The 23,141-nt window shown below is 49.1% G+C and overlaps 1 protein-coding gene across 1 annotated transcript in view; it reads left to right on the top strand.

Annotated features, from left to right (window-relative positions):
• Positions 1-22,942, top strand: part of tgfbr1b (transforming growth factor, beta receptor 1 b) — an 80,807-nt gene extending 57,865 nt beyond the window's left edge. The window contains exon 9 of the mRNA XM_056269653.1: positions 21,139-22,942. Coding sequence (XP_056125628.1) covers positions 21,139-21,264 — 126 coding nt within the window. The 3' untranslated portion in view covers positions 21,265-22,942. The remainder of the gene's footprint in view (positions 1-21,138) is intronic.
• The last annotated feature ends 199 nt before the right edge of the window (positions 22,943-23,141 follow it).

Raw genomic sequence — 23,141 nt, forward strand, 5'->3', positions numbered from 1 at the left:
GATCTGGTCATTAACGCACACACAGATCTGGTCATTAACGCACACACAGATCTGGTCATTAACGCACACACAGATCTGGTCATTAACGCACACACAGATCTGGTCATTAGCGCACACACAGATCTGGTCATTAGCGCACACACAGATCTGGTCATTAGCACACACACACAGATCTGGTCATTAACGCACACACACAGATCTGGTCATTAGCACACACACAGATCCGGTCATTAGCACACACACAGATCTGGTCATTAGCGCACACACAGATCTGGTCATTAACGCACACACAGATCCGGTCATTAACGCACACACAGATCTGGTCATTAGCGCACACACAGATCTGGTCATTAGCGCACACACAGATCTGGTCATTAACGCACACACAGATCTGGTCATTAGCGCACACACAGATCTGGTCATTAACGCACACACACAGATCTGGTCATTAGCGCACACACAGATCTGGTCATTAACGCACACACACAGATCTGGTCATTAACGCACACACAGATCTGGTCATTAGCGCACACACAGATCCGGTCATTAACGCACACACACAGATCTGGTCATTAACGCACACACAGATCTGGTCATTAACGCACACACAGATCTGGTCATTAACGCACACACAGATCCGGTCATTAGCGCACACACAGATCCGGTCATTAGCGCACACACAGATCCGGTCATTAGCGCACACACAGATCCGGTCATTAGCGCACACACAGATCTGGTCATTAGCGCACACACAGATCCGGTCATTAGCGCACACACAGATCTGGTCATTAGCGCACACACAGATCTGGTCATTAGCGCACACACAGATCCGGTCATTAGCGCACACACAGATCCGGTCATTAGCGCACACACAGATCCGGTCATTAACGCACACACAGATCCGGTCATTAGCGCACACACAGATCTGGTCATTAGCGCACACACAGATCTGGTCATTAGCGCACACACAGATCTGGTCATTAGCGCACACACAGATCCGGTCATTAGCGCACTCACAGATCCGGTCATTAGCGCACACACAGATCCGGTCATTAGCGCACACACAGATCTGGTCATTAGCGCACACACAGATCCGGTCATTAACGCACACACACAGATCCGGTCATTAGCGCACACACAGATCTGGTCATTAGCGCACACACAGATCTGGTCATTAGCGCACACACAGATCTGGTCATTAGCGCACACACAGATCTGGTCATTAGCGCACACACAGATCTGGTCATTAGCGCACACACAGATCTGGTCATTAGCGCACACACAGATCTGGTCATTAGCGCACACACAGATCTGGTCATTAGCGCACACACAGATCTGGTCATTAACGCACACACAGATCTGGTCATTAGCGCACACACAGATCTGGTCATTAGCGCACACACAGATCTGGTCATTAGCGCACACACAGATCTGGTCATTAGCGCACACACAGATCTGGTCATTAGCGCACACACAGATCTGGTCATTAGCGCACACACAGATCTGGTCATTAGTGCACACACAGATCTGGTCATTAGCGCACACACAGATCTGGTCATTAGTGCACACACAGATCTGGTCATTAACGCACACACAGATCTGGTCATTAGTGCACACACAGATCTGGTCATTAGCGCACACACAGATCTGGTCATTAGCGCACACACAGATCTGGTCATTAGCGCACACACAGATCTGGTCATTAGTGCACACACAGATCTGGTCATTAGCGCACACACAGATCTGGTCATTAGTGCACACACAGATCTGGTCATTAACGCACACACAGATCTGGTCATTAGCGCACACACAGATCTGGTCATTAGCGCACACACAGATCCGGTCATTAGCGCACACACAGATCTGGTCATTAGCGCACACACAGATCTGGTCATTAGCGCACACACAGATCCGGTCATTAGCGCACACACAGATCCGGTCATTAGCGCACACACAGATCTGGTCATTAGCGCACACACAGATCCGGTCATTAGCGCACACACAGATCTGGTCATTAGCGCACACACAGATCTGGTCATTAGCGCACACACAGATCCGGTCATTAGCGCACACACAGATCCGGTCATTAGCGCACACACAGATCTGGTCATTAACGCACACACAGATCCGGTCATTAGCGCACACACAGATCTGGTCATTAGCGCACACACAGATCCGGTCATTAGCGCACACACAGATCTGGTCATTAGCGCACACACAGATCTGGTCATTAGCGCACACACAGATCTGGTCATTAGCGCACACACAGATCTGGTCATTAGCGCACACACAGATCTGGTCATTAACGCACACACAGATCTGGTCATTAGCGCACACACAGATCTGGTCATTAGCGCACACACAGATCTGGTCATTAGCGCACACACAGATCTGGTCATTAACGCACACACAGATCTGGTCATTAGCGCACACACAGATCTGGTCATTAGCGCACACACAGATCTGGTCATTAGTGCACACACAGATCTGGTCATTAACGCACACACAGATCTGGTCATTAACGCACACACAGATCTGGTCATTAACGCACACACAGATCTGGTCATTAGCGCACACACAGATCTGGTCATTAGCGCACACACAGATCTGGTCATTAGCGCACTCACAGATCTGGTCATTAACGCACACACAGATCTGGTCATTAGCGCACACACAGATCTGGTCATTAGCGCACACACAGATCTGGTCATTAACGCACACACAGATCTGGTCATTAGCGCACACACAGATCTGGTCATTAGCGCACTCACAGATCTGGTCATTAGCGCACACACAGATCTGGTCATTAGCGCACACACAGATCTGGTCATTAACGCACACACAGATCCGGTCATTAGCGCACACACAGATCTGGTCATTAGCGCACACACAGATCCGGTCATTAGCGCACACACAGATCTGGTCATTAGCGCACACACAGATCTGGTCATTAGCGCACACACAGATCTGGTCATTAGCGCACACACAGATCCGGTCATTAGCGCACACACAGATCTGGTCATTAACGCACACACAGATCCGGTCATTAGCGCACACACAGATCTGGTCATTAACGCACACACAGATCCGGTCATTAGCGCACACACAGATCTGGTCATTAGCGCACACACAGATCCGGTCATTAGCGCACACACAGATCTGGTCATTAGCGCACACACAGATCTGGTCATTAGCGCACACACAGATCCGGTCATTAGCGCACACACAGATCTGGTCATTAACGCACACACAGATCCGGTCATTAGCGCACACACAGATCTGGTCATTAGCGCACACACAGATCCGGTCATTAGCGCACACACAGATCTGGTCATTAGCGCACACACAGATCTGGTCATTAGCGCACACACAGATCTGGTCATTAGCGCACACACAGATCCGGTCATTAGCGCACACACAGATCTGGTCATTAACGCGCACACAGATCCGGTCATTAGCGCGCACACAGATCTGGTCATTAGCGCACACACAGATCTGGTCATTAGCGCACACACAGATCTGGTCATTAACGCACACACACAGATCTGGTCATTAGCGCACACACAGATCCGGTCATTAGCGCACACACACAGATCTGGTCATTAGCGCACACACAGATCTGGTCATTAGCGCACACACAGATCTGGTCATTAGCGCACACACAGATCTGGTCATTAACGCACACACAGATCTGGTCATTAGCGCACACACAGATCTGGTCATTAGCGCACACACAGATCCGGTCATTAGCGCACACACACAGATCTGGTCATTAGCGCACACACAGATCTGGTCATTAACGCACACACAGATCCGGTCATTAGCGCACACACACAGATCTGGTCATTAGCGCACACACAGATCTGGTCATTAGCGCACACACAGATCCGGTCATTAGCGCACACACACAGATCTGGTCATTAGCGCACACACAGATCTGGTCATTAACGCACACACAGATCCGGTCATTAGCGCAGACACAGATCCGGTCATTAGCGCACACACAGATCTGGTCATTAGCGCACACACAGATCTGGTCATTAGCGCACACACAGATCCGGTCATTAGCGCGCACACAGATCTGGTCATTAGCGCACACACAGATCTGGTCATTAGCGCACACACAGATCTGGTCATTAGCGCACACACAGATCTGGTCATTAGCGCACACACAGATCTGGTCATTAGCGCACACACAGATCTGGTCATTAGCCCACACAGATCCGGTCATTAGCGTACACACAGATCTGGTCATTAACGCACACACAGATCCGGTCATTAGCGCACACACAGATCTGGTCATTAGCGCACACACAGATCTGGTCGTTAACGCACACACAGATCTGGTCATTAGCGCACACACAGATCTGGTCATTAGCGCACACACAGATCTGGTCATTAGCGCACACACAGATCTGGTCATTAGCGCACACACAGATCTGGTCATTAACGCACACACAGATCTGGTCATTAGCGCACACACAGATCTGGTCATTAGCGCACACACAGATCCGGTCATTAGCGCACACACAGATCCGGTCATTAGCGCACACACAGATCCGGTCATTAGCGCACACACAGATCTGGTCATTAGCGCACACACAGATCTGGTCATTAACGCGCACACACAGATCTGGTCATTAGCCCACACAGATCTGGTCATTAGCGCACACACAGATCCGGTCATTAACGCACACACAGATCTGGTCATTAGCGCACACACAGATCTGGTCATTAACGCGCACACACAGATCTGGTCATTAACGCACACACAGATCTGGTCATTAGCGCACACACAGATCTGGTCATTAACGCGCACACACAGATCTGGTCATTAGCCCACACAGATCCGGTCATTAACGCGCACACACAGATCCGGTCATTAGCGCACACACAGATCTGGTCATTAGCGCACACACAGATCTGGTCATTAACGCGCACACACAGATCTGGTCATTAGCCCACACAGATCTGGTCATTAACGCACACACAGATCCGGTCATTAACGCACACACAGATCTGGTCATTAGCGCACACACAGATCTGGTCATTAACGCGCACACACAGATCTGGTCATTAACGCACACACAGATCTGGTCATTAGCGCACACACAGATCTGGTCATTAACGCGCACACACAGATCTGGTCATTAACGCACACACAGATCTGGTCATTAGCGCACACACAGATCTGGTCATTAACGCGCACACACAGATCCGGTCATTAACGCACACACAGATCCGGTCATTAACGCACACACAGATCTGGTCATTAGCGCACACACAGATCCGGTCATTAACGCGCACACACAGATCTGGTCATTAACGCACACACAGATCTGGTCATTAGCGCACACACAGATCTGGTCATTAACGCGCACACACAGATCTGGTCATTAACGCACACACACAGATCTGGTCATTAGCCCACACAGATCCGGTCATTAGCGCGCACACACAGATCCGGTCATTAACGCACACACAGATCCGGTCATTAACGCACACACAGATCTGGTCATTAGCGCACACACAGATCCGGTCATTAACGCGCACACACAGATCTGGTCATTAACGCACACACAGATCTGGTCATTAGCGCACACACAGATCTGGTCATTAACGCGCACACACAGATCTGGTCATTAACGCGCACACAGATCCGGTCATTAGCGCACACACAGATCCGGTCATTAACGCACACACAGATCCGGTCATTAACGCACACACAGATCTGGTCATTAGCGCACACACAGATCTGGTCATTAGCGCACACACAGATCCGGTCATTAACGCGCACACACAGATCTGGTCATTAACGCACACACAGATCTGGTCATTAGCGCACACACAGATCTGGTCATTAACGCGCACACACAGATCTGGTCATTAACGCGCACACAGATCCGGTCATTAGCGCACACACAGATCCGGTCATTAACGCACACACAGATCCGGTCATTAACGCACACACAGATCTGGTCATTAGCGCACACACAGATCTGGTCAGTAGCGCACACACAGATCTGGTCATTAACGCACACACAGATCTGGTCATTAGCGCACACACAGATCTGGTCATTAGCGCACACACAGATCTGGTCATTAGCGCACACACAGATCTGGTCATTAACGCGCACACACAGATCTGGTCATTAACGCGCACACACAGATCTGGTCATTAACGCACACACAGATCTGGTCATTAGCGCACACACAGATCTGGTCATTAACGCACACACAGATCTGGTCATTAGCGCACACACAGATCTGGTCATTAACGCGCACACACAGATCTGGTCATTAACGCGCACACAGATCCGGTCATTAGCGCACACACAGATCCGGTCATTAACGCACACACAGATCCGGTCATTAACGCACACACAGATCTGGTCATTAGCGCACACACAGATCTGGTCATTAGCGCACACACAGATCCGGTCATTAACGCGCACACACAGATCCGGTCATTAACGCACACACAGATCTGGTCATTAGCGCACACACAGATCTGGTCATTAACGCGCACACACAGATCTGGTCATTAACGCGCACACAGATCCGGTCATTAGCGCACACACAGATCCGGTCATTAACGCACACACAGATCCGGTCATTAACGCACACACAGATCTGGTCATTAGCGCACACACAGATCTGGTCAGTAGCGCACACACAGATCTGGTCATTAACGCACACACAGATCTGGTCATTAGCGCACACACAGATCTGGTCATTAGCGCACACACAGATCCGGTCATTAGCGCACACACAGATCCGGTCATTAACGCACACACAGATCCGGTCATTAACGCACACACAGATCTGGTCATTAGCGCACACACAGATCTGGTCAGTAGCGCACACACAGATCTGGTCATTAACGCACACACAGATCTGGTCATTAGCGCACACACAGATCCGGTCATTTGCGCACACACAGATCTGGTCATTAGCGCACACACAGATCTGGTCATTAACGCGCACACACAGATCTGGTCATTAACGCGCACACAGATCCGGTCATTAGCGCACACACAGATCCGGTCATTAACGCACACACAGATCCGGTCATTAACGCACACACAGATCTGGTCATTAGCGCACACACAGATCTGGTCAGTAGCGCACACACAGATCTGGTCATTAACGCACACACAGATCTGGTCATTAGCACACACACAGATCTGGTCATTAGCGCACACACAGATCTGGTCATTAGCGCACACACAGATCTGGTCATTAACGCGCACACACAGATCTGGTCATTAACGCGCACACACAGATCTGGTCATTAACGCACACACAGATCTGGTCATTAGCGCACACACAGATCTGGTCATTAACGCACACACAGATCTGGTCATTAGCGCACACACAGATCTGGTCATTAACGCGCACACACAGATCTGGTCATTAACGCGCACACAGATCCGGTCATTAGCGCACACACAGATCCGGTCATTAACGCACACACAGATCCGGTCATTAACGCACACACAGATCTGGTCATTAGCGCACACACAGATCTGGTCATTAGCGCACACACAGATCCGGTCATTAACGCGCACACACAGATCTGGTCATTAACGCACACACAGATCTGGTCATTAGCGCACACACAGATCTGGTCATTAACGCGCACACACAGATCTGGTCATTAACGCGCACACAGATCCGGTCATTAGCGCACACACAGATCCGGTCATTAACGCACACACAGATCCGGTCATTAACGCACACACAGATCTGGTCATTAGCGCACACACAGATCTGGTCAGTAGCGCACACACAGATCTGGTCATTAACGCACACACAGATCTGGTCATTAGCGCGCACACAGATCCGGTCATTAGCGCACACACAGATCTGGTCATTAGCGCACACACAGATCTGGTCATTAACGCGCACACACAGATCTGGTCATTAACGCACACACAGATCTGGTCATTAGCGCACACACAGATCTGGTCAGTAACGCGCACACACAGATCCGGTCATTAGCGCACACACAGATCTGGTCATTAGCGCACACACAGATCTGGTCATTAGCGCACACACAGATCTGGTCATTAGCGCACACACAGATCTGGTCATTAGCCCACACAGATCCGGTCATTAGCGCACACACAGATCTGGTCATTAGTGCACACACAGATCCGGTCATTAACGCGCACACACAGATCTGGTCATTAACGCACACACAGATCTGGTCATTAGCGCACACACAGATCTGGTCATTAGCGCACACACAGATCTGGTCATTAACGCGCACACACAGATCTGGTCATTAGCCCACACAGATCCGGTCATTAGCGCACACACAGATCTGGTCATTAACGCACACACAGATCTGGTCATTAGCGCACACACAGATCCGGTCATTAGCGCACACACAGATCTGGTCATTAACGCACACACAGATCCGGTCATTAGCGCACACACAGATCTGGTCATTAGCCCACACAGATCCGGTCATTAGCGCACACACAGATCTGGTCATTAACGCACACACAGATCTGGTCATTAGCGCACACACAGATCCGGTCATTAACGCACACACAGATCCGGTCATTAACGCACACACAGATCCGGTCATTAACGCACACACAGATCCGGTCATTAGCGCACACACAGATCTGGTCATTAGCGCACACACAGATCTGGTCATTAGCGCACACACAGATCTGGTCATTAGCGCACACACAGATCCGGTCATTAGCGCACACACAGATCCGGTCATTAGCGCACACACAGATCTGGTCATTAGCGCACACACAGATCTGGTCATTAGCGCACTCACAGATCTGGTCATTAGCGCACTCACAGATCTGGTCATTAGCGCACACACAGATCTGGTCATTAGCGCACACACAGATCCGGTCATTAGCGCACACACAGATCTGGTCATTAGCGCACACACAGATCTGGTCATTAGCGCACACACAGATCCGGTCATTAGCGCACACACAGATCCGGTCATTAGCGCACACACAGATCTGGTCATTAACGCACACACAGATCCGGTCATTAGCGCACACACAGATCTGGTCATTAGCGCACACACAGATCCGGTCATTAGCGCACACACAGATCTGGTCATTAGCGCACACACAGATCTGGTCATTAGCGCACACACAGATCTGGTCATTAGCGCACACACAGATCTGGTCATTAGCGCACACACAGATCTGGTCATTAACGCACACACAGATCTGGTCATTAGCGCACACACAGATCTGGTCATTAGCGCACACACAGATCTGGTCATTAGCGCACACACAGATCTGGTCATTAACGCACACACAGATCTGGTCATTAGCGCACACACAGATCTGGTCATTAGCGCACACACAGATCTGGTCATTAGTGCACACACAGATCTGGTCATTAACGCACACACAGATCTGGTCATTAACGCACACACAGATCTGGTCATTAACGCACACACAGATCTGGTCATTAGCGCACACACAGATCTGGTCATTAGCGCACACACAGATCTGGTCATTAGCGCACTCACAGATCTGGTCATTAACGCACACACAGATCTGGTCATTAGCGCACACACAGATCTGGTCATTAACGCACACACAGATCTGGTCATTAGCGCACACACAGATCTGGTCATTAGCGCACTCACAGATCTGGTCATTAGCGCACACACAGATCTGGTCATTAGCGCACACACAGATCTGGTCATTAACGCACACACAGATCTGGTCATTAGCGCACACACAGATCCGGTCATTAGCACACACACAGATCTGGTCATTAGCGCACACACAGATCCGGTCATTAGCGCACACACACAGATCTGGTCATTAGCGCACTCACAGATCTGGTCATTAACGCACACACAGATCTGGTCATTAGCGCACACACAGATCTGGTCATTAACGCACACACAGATCTGGTCATTAGCGCACACACAGATCTGGTCATTAGCGCACTCACAGATCTGGTCATTAGCGCACACACAGATCTGGTCATTAGCGCACACACAGATCTGGTCATTAACGCACACACAGATCTGGTCATTAGCGCACACACAGATCCGGTCATTAGCACACACACAGATCTGGTCATTAGCGCACACACAGATCCGGTCATTAGCGCACACACACAGATCTGGTCATTAGCGCACACACAGATCTGGTCATTAACGCACACACAGATCCGGTCATTAGCGCAGACACAGATCCGGTCATTAGCGCACACACAGATCTGGTCATTAACGCACACACAGATCTGGTCATTAGCGCACACACAGATCTGGTCATTAGCGCACACACAGATCTGGTCATTAGCGCACTCACAGATCTGGTCATTAACGCACACACAGATCTGGTCATTAGCGCACACACAGATCTGGTCATTAACGCACACACAGATCTGGTCATTAGCGCACACACAGATCTGGTCATTAACGCACACACAGATCTGGTCATTAACGCACACACAGATCTGGTCATTAACGCACACACAGATCCGGTCATTAGCGCACACACAGATCTGGTCATTAGCGCACACACAGATCCGGTCATTAGCGCACACACAGATCTGGTCATTAGCGCACACACAGATCTGGTCATTAGCGCACACACAGATCTGGTCATTAGCGCACACACAGATCCGGTCATTAGCGCACACACAGATCTGGTCATTAACGCACACACAGATCCGGTCATTAGCGCACACACAGATCTGGTCATTAACGCACACACAGATCCGGTCATTAGCGCACACACAGATCTGGTCATTAGCGCACACACAGATCCGGTCATTAGCGCACACACAGATCTGGTCATTAGCGCACACACAGATCTGGTCATTAGCGCACACACAGATCCGGTCATTAGCGCACACACAGATCTGGTCATTAACGCACACACAGATCCGGTCATTAGCGCACACACAGATCTGGTCATTAGCGCACACACAGATCCGGTCATTAGCGCACACACAGATCTGGTCATTAGCGCACACACAGATCTGGTCATTAGCGCACACACAGATCTGGTCATTAGCGCACACACAGATCCGGTCATTAGCGCACACACAGATCTGGTCATTAACGCGCACACAGATCCGGTCATTAGCGCGCACACAGATCTGGTCATTAGCGCACACACAGATCTGGTCATTAGCGCACACACAGATCTGGTCATTAACGCACACACACAGATCTGGTCATTAGCGCACACACAGATCCGGTCATTAGCGCACACACACAGATCTGGTCATTAGCGCACACACAGATCTGGTCATTAACGCACACACAGATCTGGTCATTAGCGCACACACAGATCTGGTCATTAGCGCACACACAGATCCGGTCATTAGCGCACACACACAGATCTGGTCATTAGCGCACACACAGATCTGGTCATTAACGCACACACAGATCCGGTCATTAGCGCACACACACAGATCTGGTCATTAGCGCACACACAGATCTGGTAATTAGCGCACACACAGATCCGGTCATTAGCGCACACACACAGATCTGGTCATTAGCGCACACACAGATCTGGTCATTAACGCACACACAGATCCGGTCATTAGCGCAGACACAGATCCGGTCATTAGCGCACACACAGATCTGGTCATTAGCGCACACACAGATCTGGTCATTAGCGCACACACAGATCCGGTCATTAGCGCGCACACAGATCTGGTCATTAGCGCACACACAGATCTGGTCATTAGCGCACACACAGATCTGGTCATTAGCGCACACACAGATCTGGTCATTAGCGCACACACAGATCCGGTCATTAGCGCACACACAGATCTGGTCATTAGCGCACACACAGATCCGGTCATTAGCGCACACACAGATCTGGTCATTAGCGCACTGGTCATTAGCGGACACACAGATCTGGTCATTAGCGCACACACAGATCTGGTCATTAGCGCACACACAGATCTGGTCATTAACGCACACACAGATCTGGTCATTAGCGCACACACAGATCTGGTCATTAGCGCACACACAGATCCGGTCATTAGCGCACACACAGATCTGGTCATTAGCGCACACACAGATCCGGTCATTAGCGCACACACAGATCTGGTCATTAGCGCACTGGTCATTAGCGGACACACAGATCTGGTCATTAGCGCACACACAGATCTGGTCATTAGCGCACACACAGATCTGGTCATTAGCGCACACACAGATCCGGTCATTAGCGCACACACAGATCTGGTCATTAACGCACACACAGATCCGGTCATTAACGCACACACAGATCCGGTCATTAGCGCACACACAGATCCGGTCATTAGCGCACACACAGATCTGGTCATTAGCGCACACACAGATCCGGTCATTAGCACACACACAGATCTGGTCATTAGCGCACACACAGATCCGGTCATTAACGCACACACAGATCTGGTCATTAGCGCACACACAGATCTGGTCATTAACGCACTCACAGATCCGGTCATTAGCGCACACACAGATCTGGTCATTAACGCACACACAGATCCGGTCATTAACGCACACACAGATCTGGTCATTAGCGCACACACAGATCTGGTCATTAGCGCACACACAGATCTGGTCATTAGCGCACACACAGATCTGGTCATTAGCGCACACACAGATCTGGTCATTAGCGCACACACAGATCTGGTCATTAGCGCACACACAGATCTGGTCATTAACGCACACACAGATCTGGTCATTAGCGCACACACAGATCCGGTCATTAGCACACACACAGATCTGGTCATTAGCGCACACACAGATCCGGTCATTAACGCACACACAGATCTGGTCATTAGCGCACACACAGATCTGGTCATTAACGCACTCACAGATCCGGTCATTAGCGCACACACAGATCTGGTCATTAGCGCACACACAGATCTGGTCATTAGCGCACACACAGATCTGGTCATTAACGCACACACACAGATCTGGTCATTAGTGCACACACAGATCTGGTCATTAACGCACACACACAGATCTGGTCATTAGCGCACACACAGATCTGGTCATTAGCGCACACACAGATCTGGTCATTAGCGCACACACAGATCTGGTCATTAGCGCACACACAGATCTGGTCATTAACGCACACACAGATCTGGTCATTAGCGCACACACAGATCTGGTCATTAGCGCACACACAGATCTGGTCATTAACGCACACACAGATCCGGTCATTAACGCACACACACAGATCTGGTCATTAGCGCACACACAGATCTGGTCATTAGCGCACACACAGATCTGGTCATTAACGCACACACAGATCTGGTCATTAGCGCACACACAGATCCGGTCATTAGCGCACACACAGATCCGGTCATTAGCGCACACACAGATCCGGTCATTAGCGCACACACAGATCTGGTCATTAGCGCACACACAGATCTGGTCATTAGCGCACACACAGATCTGGTCATTAGCGCACACACAGATCCGGTCATTAGCGCACACACAGATCCGGTCATTAACGCACACACAGATCTGGTCATTAGCGCACACACAGATCTGGTCATTAGCGCACACACAGATCTGGTCATTAGCGCACACACAGATCTGGTCATTAACGCACACACAGATCTGGTCATTAGCGCACACACAGATCTGGTCATTAGCGCACACACAGATCTGGTCATTAGCGCACACACAGATCTGGTCATTAGCGCACACACAGATCTGGTCATTAGCATACACACAGATCCGGTCATTAACGCACACACAGATCCGGTCATTAGCGCACACACAGATCCGGTCATTAGCGCACACACAGATCTGGTCATTAGCACACACACAGATCTGGTCATTAACGCACACACAGATCTGGTCATTAGCGCACACACAGATCTGGTCATTAACGCACACACAGATCCGGTCATTAGCGCACACACAGATCTGGTCATTAACGCACACACAGATCTGGTCATTAGCGCACACACAGATCTGGTCATTAGCGCACACACAGATCTGGTCATTAACGCACACACAGATCTGGTCATTAGCGCACACACAGATCTGGTCATTAACGCACACACAGATCCGGTCATTAGCGCACACACAGATCTGGTCATTAACGCACACACAGATCTGGTCATTAGCGCACACACAGATCCGGTCATTAGCGTACACACAGATCTGGTCATTAGCGCACACACAGATCTGGTCATTAGCGCACACAGATCTGGTCATTAGCGCACACACAGATCTGGTCATTAGCGTACACACAGATCTGGTCATTAGCGCACACACAGATCTGGTCATTAACGCACACACAGATCCGGTCATTAGCGCACACACAGATCCGGTCATTAGCGCACACACAGATCTGGTCATTAACGCACACACAGATCCGGTCATTAGCGCACACACAGATCTGGTCATTAACGCACACACAGATCCGGTCATTAGCGCACACACAGATCTGGTCATTAACGCACACACAGATCTGGTCATTAGCGCACACACAGATCTGGTCATTAGCGCACACACAGATCCGGTCATTAGCGCACACACAGATCTGGTCATTAGCGCACACACAGATCTGGTCATTAGCCCACACAGATCCGGTCATTAGCGTACACACAGATCTGGTCATTAGCGCACACACAGATCTGGTCATTAGCGCACACAGATCTGGTCATTAGCGCACACACAGATCTGGTCATTAGCGTACACACAGATCTGGTCATTAGCGTACACACAGATCTGGTCATTAGCGTACACACAGATCTGGTCATTAGCGCACACACAGATCTGGTCATTAGCCCACACAGATCCGGTCATTAGCGTACACACAGATCTGGTCATTAACGCACACACAGATCCGGTCATTAGCGCACACACAGATCTGGTCATTAGCGCACACACAGATCTGGTCGTTAACGCACACACAGATCTGGTCATTAGCGCACACACAGATCTGGTCATTAGCGCACACACAGATCTGGTCATTAGCGCACACACAGATCTGGTCATTAGCGCACACACAGATCTGGTCATTAACGCACACACAGATCTGGTCATTAGCGCACACACAGATCTGGTCATTAGCGCACACACAGATCCGGTCATTAGCGCACACACAGATCCGGTCATTAGCGCACACACAGATCCGGTCATTAGCGCACACACAGATCTGGTCATTAGCGCACACACAGATCTGGTCATTAACGCGCACACACAGATCTGGTCATTAGCCCACACAGATCTGGTCATTAGCGCACACACAGATCCGGTCATTAACGCACACACAGATCCGGTCATTAACGCACACACAGATCTGGTCATTAGCGCACACACAGATCTGGTCATTAACGCGCACACACAGATCTGGTCATTAACGCACACACAGATCTGGTCATTAGCGCACACACAGATCTGGTCATTAACGCGCACACACAGATCTGGTCATTAACGCACACACAGATCTGGTCATTAGCGCACACACAGATCTGGTCATTAACGCGCACACACAGATCTGGTCATTAACGCACACACAGATCTGGTCATTAGCGCACACACAGATCTGGTCATTAACGCGCACACACAGATCCGGTCATTAACGCACACACAGATCCGGTCATTAACGCACACACAGATCTGGTCATTAGCGCACACACAGATCCGGTCATTAACGCGCACACACAGATCTGGTCATTAACGCACACACAGATCTGGTCATTAGCGCACACACAGATCTGGTCATTAACGCGCACACACAGATCTGGTCATTAACGCACACACACAGATCTGGTCATTAGCCCACACAGATCCGGTCATTAGCGCGCACACACAGATCCGGTCATTAACGCACACACAGATCCGGTCATTAACGCACACACAGATCTGGTCATTAGCGCACACACAGATCCGGTCATTAACGCGCACACACAGATCTGGTCATTAACGCACACACAGATCTGGTCATTAGCGCACACACAGATCTGGTCATTAACGCGCACACACAGATCTGGTCATTAACGCGCACACAGATCCGGTCATTAGCGCACACACAGATCCGGTCATTAACGCACACACAGATCCGGTCATTAACGCACACACAGATCTGGTCATTAGCGCACACACAGATCTGGTCATTAGCGCACACACAGATCCGGTCATTAACGCGCACACACAGATCTGGTCATTAACGCACACACAGATCTGGTCATTAGCGCACACACAGATCTGGTCATTAACGCGCACACACAGATCTGGTCATTAACGCGCACACAGATCCGGTCATTAGCGCACACACAGATCCGGTCATTAACGCACACACAGATCCGGTCATTAACGCACACACAGATCTGGTCATTAGCGCACACACAGATCTGGTCAGTAGCGCACACACAGATCTGGTCATTAACGCACACACAGATCTGGTCATTAGCGCACACACAGATCTGGTCATTAGCGCACACACAGATCTGGTCATTAGCGCACACACAGATCTGGTCATTAACGCGCACACACAGATCTGGTCATTAACGCGCACACACAGATCTGGTCATTAACGCACACACAGATCTGGTCATTAGCGCACACACAGATCTGGTCATTAACGCACACACAGATCTGGTCATTAGCGCACACACAGATCTGGTCATTAACGCGCACACACAGATCTGGTCATTAACGCGCACACAGATCCGGTCATTAGCGCACACACAGATCCGGTCATTAACGCACACACAGATCCGGTCATTAACGCACACACAGATCTGGTCATTAGCGCACACACAGATCTGGTCATTAGCGCACACACAGATCCGGTCATTAACGCGCACACACAGATCCGGTCATTAACGCACACACAGATCTGGTCATTAGCGCACACACAGATCTGGTCATTAACGCGCACACACAGATCTGGTCATTAACGCGCACACAGATCCGGTCATTAGCGCACACACAGATCCGGTCATTAACGCACACACAGATCCGGTCATTAACGCACACACAGATCTGGTCATTAGCGCACACACAGATCTGGTCAGTAGCGCACACACAGATCTGGTCATTAACGCACACACAGATCTGGTCATTAGCGCACACACAGATCTGGTCATTAGCGCACACACAGATCCGGTCATTAGCGCACACACAGATCCGGTCATTAACGCACACACAGATCCGGTCATTAACGCACACACAGATCTGGTCATTAGCGCACACACAGATCTGGTCAGTAGCGCACACACAGATCTGGTCATTAACGCACACACAGATCTGGTCATTAGCGCACACACAGATCCGGTCATTTGCGCACACACAGATCTGGTCATTAGCGCACACACAGATCTGGTCATTAACGCGCACACACAGATCTGGTCATTAACGCGCACACAGATCCGGTCATTAGCGCACACACAGATCCGGTCATTAACGCACACACAGATCCGGTCATTAACGCACACACAGATCTGGTCATTAGCGCACACACAGATCTGGTCAGTAGCGCACACACAGATCTGGTCATTAACGCACACACAGATCTGGTCATTAGCGCACACACAGATCTGGTCATTAGCGCACACACAGATCTGGTCATTAGCGCACACACAGATCTGGTCATTAACGCGCACACACAGATCTGGTCATTAACGCGCACACACAGATCTGGTCATTAACGCACACACAGATCTGGTCATTAGCGCACACACAGATCTGGTCATTAACGCACACACAGATCTGGTCATTAGCGCACACACAGATCTGGTCATTAACGCGCACACACAGATCTGGTCATTAACGCGCACACAGATCCGGTCATTAGCGCACACACAGATCCGGTCATTAACGCACACACAGATCCGGTCATTAACGCACACACAGATCTGGTCATTAGCGCACACACAGATCTGGTCATTAGCGCACACACAGATCCGGTCATTAACGCGCACACACAGATCTGGTCATTAACGCACACACAGATCTGGTCATTAGCGCACACACAGATCTGGTCATTAACGCGCACACACAGATCTGGTCATTAACGCGCACACAGATCCGGTCATTAGCGCACACACAGATCCGGTCATTAACGCACACACAGATCCGGTCATTAACGCACACACAGATCTGGTCATTAGCGCACACACAGATCTGGTCAGTAGCGCACACACAGATCTGGTCATTAACGCACACACAGATCTGGTCATTAGCGCGCACACAGATCCGGTCATTAGCGCACACACAGATCTGGTCATTAGCGCACACACAGATCTGGTCATTAACGCGCACACACAGATCTGGTCATTAACGCACACACAGATCTGGTCATTAGCGCACACACAGATCTGGTCAGTAACGCGCACACACAGATCCGGTCATTAGCGCACACACAGATCTGGTCATTAGCGCACACACAGATCTGGTCATTAGCGCACACACAGATCTGGTCATTAGCGCACACACAGATCTGGTCATTAGCCCACACAGATCCGGTCATTAGCGCACACACAGATCTGGTCATTAGTGCACACACAGATCCGGTCATTAACGCGCACACACAGATCTGGTCATTAACGCACACACAGATCTGGTCATTAGCGCACACACAGATCTGGTCATTAGCGCACACACAGATCTGGTCATTAACGCGCACACACAGATCTGGTCATTAGCCCACACAGATCCGGTCATTAGCGCACACACAGATCTGGTCATTAACGCACACACAGATCTGGTCATTAGCGCACACACAGATCCGGTCATTAGCGCACACACAGATCTGGTCATTAACGCACACACAGATCCGGTCATTAGCGCACACACAGATCTGGTCATTAGCCCACACAGATCCGGTCATTAGCGCACACACAGATCTGGTCATTAACGCACACACAGATCTGGTCATTAGCGCACACACAGATCCGGTCATTAACGCACACACAGATCCGGTCATTAACGCACACACAGATCCGGTCATTAACGCACACACAGATCCGGTCATTAGCGCACACACAGATCTGGTCATTAGCGCACACACAGATCTGGTCATTAGCGCACACACAGATCTGGTCATTAGCGCACACACAGATCCGGTCATTAGCGCACACACAGATCCGGTCATTAGCGCACACACAGATCTGGTCATTAGCGCACACACAGATCTGGTCATTAGCGCACTCACAGATCTGGTCATTAGCGCACTCACAGATCTGGTCATTAGCGCACACACAGATCTGGTCATTAGCGCACACTAGGGTTGGGTCTCAATTGGGTTTTATCCGATACCAGTACCTACTCGGTATTTTTTAAACGGTTCCGGTGCCTAAACGGTTCTTGAAACGGTACTTAAGAAAACGAAACCACACACACTTTATCAAAAAATAATACCCTTTTATTTACAGGGCCAAACTGGACACAATATTAACTTAAATCTTTAAACAATATAAATACAAATAATAATAAAACCAATATAAAATAAAAATCCACATTTACATAATATCAAATAAAACAATATTGTATCAAACAATGTAATAATACTGGAGATTAATAGAGATTACTAGCAGGCAGAGCTGCCAACTCTCACGCATTGACCGTGAGACTCGCGCAATTGACCCTTTTCACACGCTCTCACGCCACACATCCATTTTCTCACGCAGAGAAAAATCGCGGACAAAGAGGACACTGACAGACAAGACAGAGAAGGTTACTTTTGATATGGAACAAATCCACAGCTGTCAGATTCTGTCAATATTTTTACGAGATTCATACAATAAATAACGTTTTGGCTCTTTGAAATGTGACAGATCGCTGTAGCGCGTCAGTTCAAACGGCACGTGATACAGCAGCCTACAAATCCACTGCTTCTTAGCTACGCAGCGTTGAGTGAACCTATGAAAGAGAACATCTCTGGTTACTGGTGTAACCTATGTTCTCTCAATAGGGAACGAGACGCTGCCAAGCTCCTTGCGCTGCCGACCAGCTTCCTTTTTCGGCAAAGAAATCTGAGAAGCAGATGGCGCGCGCGCGCGCCAACATATTATGACGACGTAAGTGCGTCGAGGCGGCGCCCGCGCCATCAGCCAATGAATTGGCTTGATTCTATATGGATTCAGACTGTCGGCACACCCAGAGGGCGTTCTGACACGTAATTTTACACTTGAAATGCAGCCAAACCTTGCGAGCAAGAGCGCGCATGCGAGACAGAAGAGACTGTGCGTGTGTGTGTGTGTGTGTGTGTGTGTGTGTGTGCGTGTGTGCCTAATTAAGTCAGGCACCGAAATCAGGCACCGAAATTGTCGTTCTTATTCGGTCTGGTTACTACCGTTTACGTCGGAACCGGTTCCCTATTGGTACCGAGTTTCGGTACCCAACCCTAACGCACACACAGATCTGGTCATTAGCGCACACACAGATCTGGTCATTAGCGCACACACAGATCTGGTCATTAGCGCACACACAGATCTGGTAATTAGCGCAGCGTTTTCTTCTATTTACCACAGGAAAAATTTAAATATAATAGGCGAATATAATAGGCCTGATACCTTTCTCACATCACCTTCGGTGTAACACAGTGTGTACTTGTTATTATGGTAGGGAGCATCAAGTTAATTTGTATTGCACATTCCACACGCGTTTGGGATTGTAGTTTCGCTCTGGCAGCACAAAATCCAACATGGCGTAAAAGCCTCGACACTGCGGACTATATGATCCCCTCTTCAGAGTGTTCTAGCCTGCGTTTCTAGCGTGCGTTTCTAGCCTGCGTTTCTAGCGTGTGTTTCTAGCGTGTGTTTCTAGCGTGTGTTTCTAGCGTGCGTTTCTAATGTTTGCCGTGGCGTTTTAAGCAGATGGTATTTCTGCATTCTGCTCTGGTTTACAGGTTAGCCTGAACATGAACAAGAGGTTATATATACAGGACACATTTGAAAAGTAACTAAAATAAACGATGAATGCATGATAAAAAAAGTCTTTCCGAGACAGATTTAATGTGACTTTTATATAACCAGTGTATTAGTTTTAATAAAAAATTAACTCCTGAGAAACTTTTGAAACATCCCGTACGAGCCCCCAATAATCCTCTACGCATCTAGGGCTCGAGGCGCATCATAACCATGACAAACCCAGCAGTGCATCTGACAGTTCCTTCATTGCTCATGTATTTCCCTGTCTCTGGTTGTGTTCAGGCTCTGCGTGTGATGGCCAAGATCATGAGGGAGTGCTGGTACGCTAACGGAGCCGCTCGCCTCACCGCGCTGCGCATCAAGAAGACCTTATCTCAGCTCAGCCAGCAGGAGGGCATCAAGATGTAGACCGCTACACTGAGCACATGCTTATATCATCACCGTATCATTATCCTTTATTACCGCATCACCTCTGTCTGAGAGAGGACGCCAGCACTTTGATTGAAGCGTCAGCTAGTTTCCGCATCCTTCGCCTCGGTCTTAAACCCCGCCTGGACTTAGACGTGGGTATAAAACACGGACTCATGATGAACGCCCCACATGCACCTCCAGCTGGTGCCGTGGGTGCCCCGGGCTCTCATTCTCAACAGATACTTCGCCTGGGTTCAACGAAAGTGCTACCTAAGAAGGATTCTTTAATTATTTATAACGTTTTTGTTCAGTGGCCGGGTTGATTTGAAGTTTTGGTTTGTTTTCTCAATCTCTTAAAGAGAAATGACCTTGTGTTTAATGTCCGCTCATCACTGCAGTTCTTCAGGTCAGTAACTGTTTTTTTGGTTCTGTTTTTGCAAAAACAAAACTGGGCACGACCTCATTCAGTCTTGGCGAACATGCTGCGACATATGCAATATAGATGAAACGTATCTACTTTATATTTTTTACTGCTCTGCTACAACAACTTCGATGACAACCATGCCTTCCAAGCCAGGTGTTACCAGAAAGTGCCACTGCTTTGAAACCAACCAACTCTCCCTCATGGTGTGACCGGCCCGTCGGTCCGAGCGCATCGAGGCGAGCTATCCGCGCCAACGTCTCTTATGCACAGCGAGGGACAGTGGGCCGCCACACTCCGATTAGCTGGTGCCATGCTTCATTTCTGCCTCTTTATTGTCTTCATTGATGCAGCACTGAGGGATGTTACAACAATCCAGACCTCTTCATGTTACAGCTTGTTTTATGGAGCAATGTGTGTTTTCACATTGGGAATCCGGTGTGTGAAGCGTTGGACGCCCGCCTTCAGTCGGAGGAAACCAACCATGAGTTAAAAGGATTGAAGAAGATATATAGCAAGCCAGCGACTGGCTACGGACACAACTGAAAGCTAAAATACTGCGACAAAATAGCAAAACTGAGAGTTGCCCAATGAAAACACGATTATTTCTTTCTCGGAGTGCGAAGATGGCGAGGGACGTTAATATAGCAAATGGATATTTACTAAGCCATAGGTTTTCCAACATTTTTTGGCAACATTTTTTAATAGAATGTCAATGAAAAAAAATATCAAGGACTGCTTTAAAACTCTTTTGAGCAAGCCTTAAGGGACCAATCGATTATGTGGAGGTTGTGTGTGTGTTGTCTGCGTTGGAACTGACTGTAATAGCTTGGTAGGATCCGTACTGTATGTAACCGAATACATAAATGTAGCAGTTGTGTGTCGGTGGACGAACCGTCTCGCCACCAAACAAGCTTTGCTGTGTAGAGTCAGAGCCGAGGATATGTGAAAGTGCTGTTCCTGCGCTCTTGAAGAAGAACGAGACGCCACGCTCAACAAGCTTCTGTTCACTTCATCTTCTCAAGGTATCAGTTTCTGCTGCTTATTTAAGCATGGAACTTCAGTTTCTTTTTATTATGTGCTTACACTTTGGACACTTTTCCTAAAGGACAAACATCTGAGTTTAAGAGCTTGTTTGAGATGGCATTAGTGTAAGGGAACCGTGACAGTCGTCTGGGGGGACAGTAGAGCATTAATGTGTGTTGAGTTCAATGAATGAATGAATGAATGACTGAATGAAGGACTCCTGCTACACGTTGAAATGCAAAACGTGTGGGTATGGAGGTAGTGTCTATAAATAATGTGTAAATGTATATAAATATGTCTGTATAATGTGTGTCAGGCTGGGGGCTCTACACCGTGTACAGTTTGACAGAAAATCTGGAAGGAAAAAGTGTAAATTGAACCCAAAAAAGCGAATCGAGATGTGCAGTCGCAGCTCAAAGGGAAAGAT

This window comes from Rhinichthys klamathensis, unplaced genomic scaffold (assembly GCF_029890125.1).
Source record: "Rhinichthys klamathensis goyatoka isolate OS25496 unplaced genomic scaffold, OSU_Roscu_1.1 h1tg000287l_1, whole genome shotgun sequence".
Taxonomy (NCBI): Eukaryota; Metazoa; Chordata; class Actinopteri; order Cypriniformes; family Leuciscidae; genus Rhinichthys; species Rhinichthys klamathensis.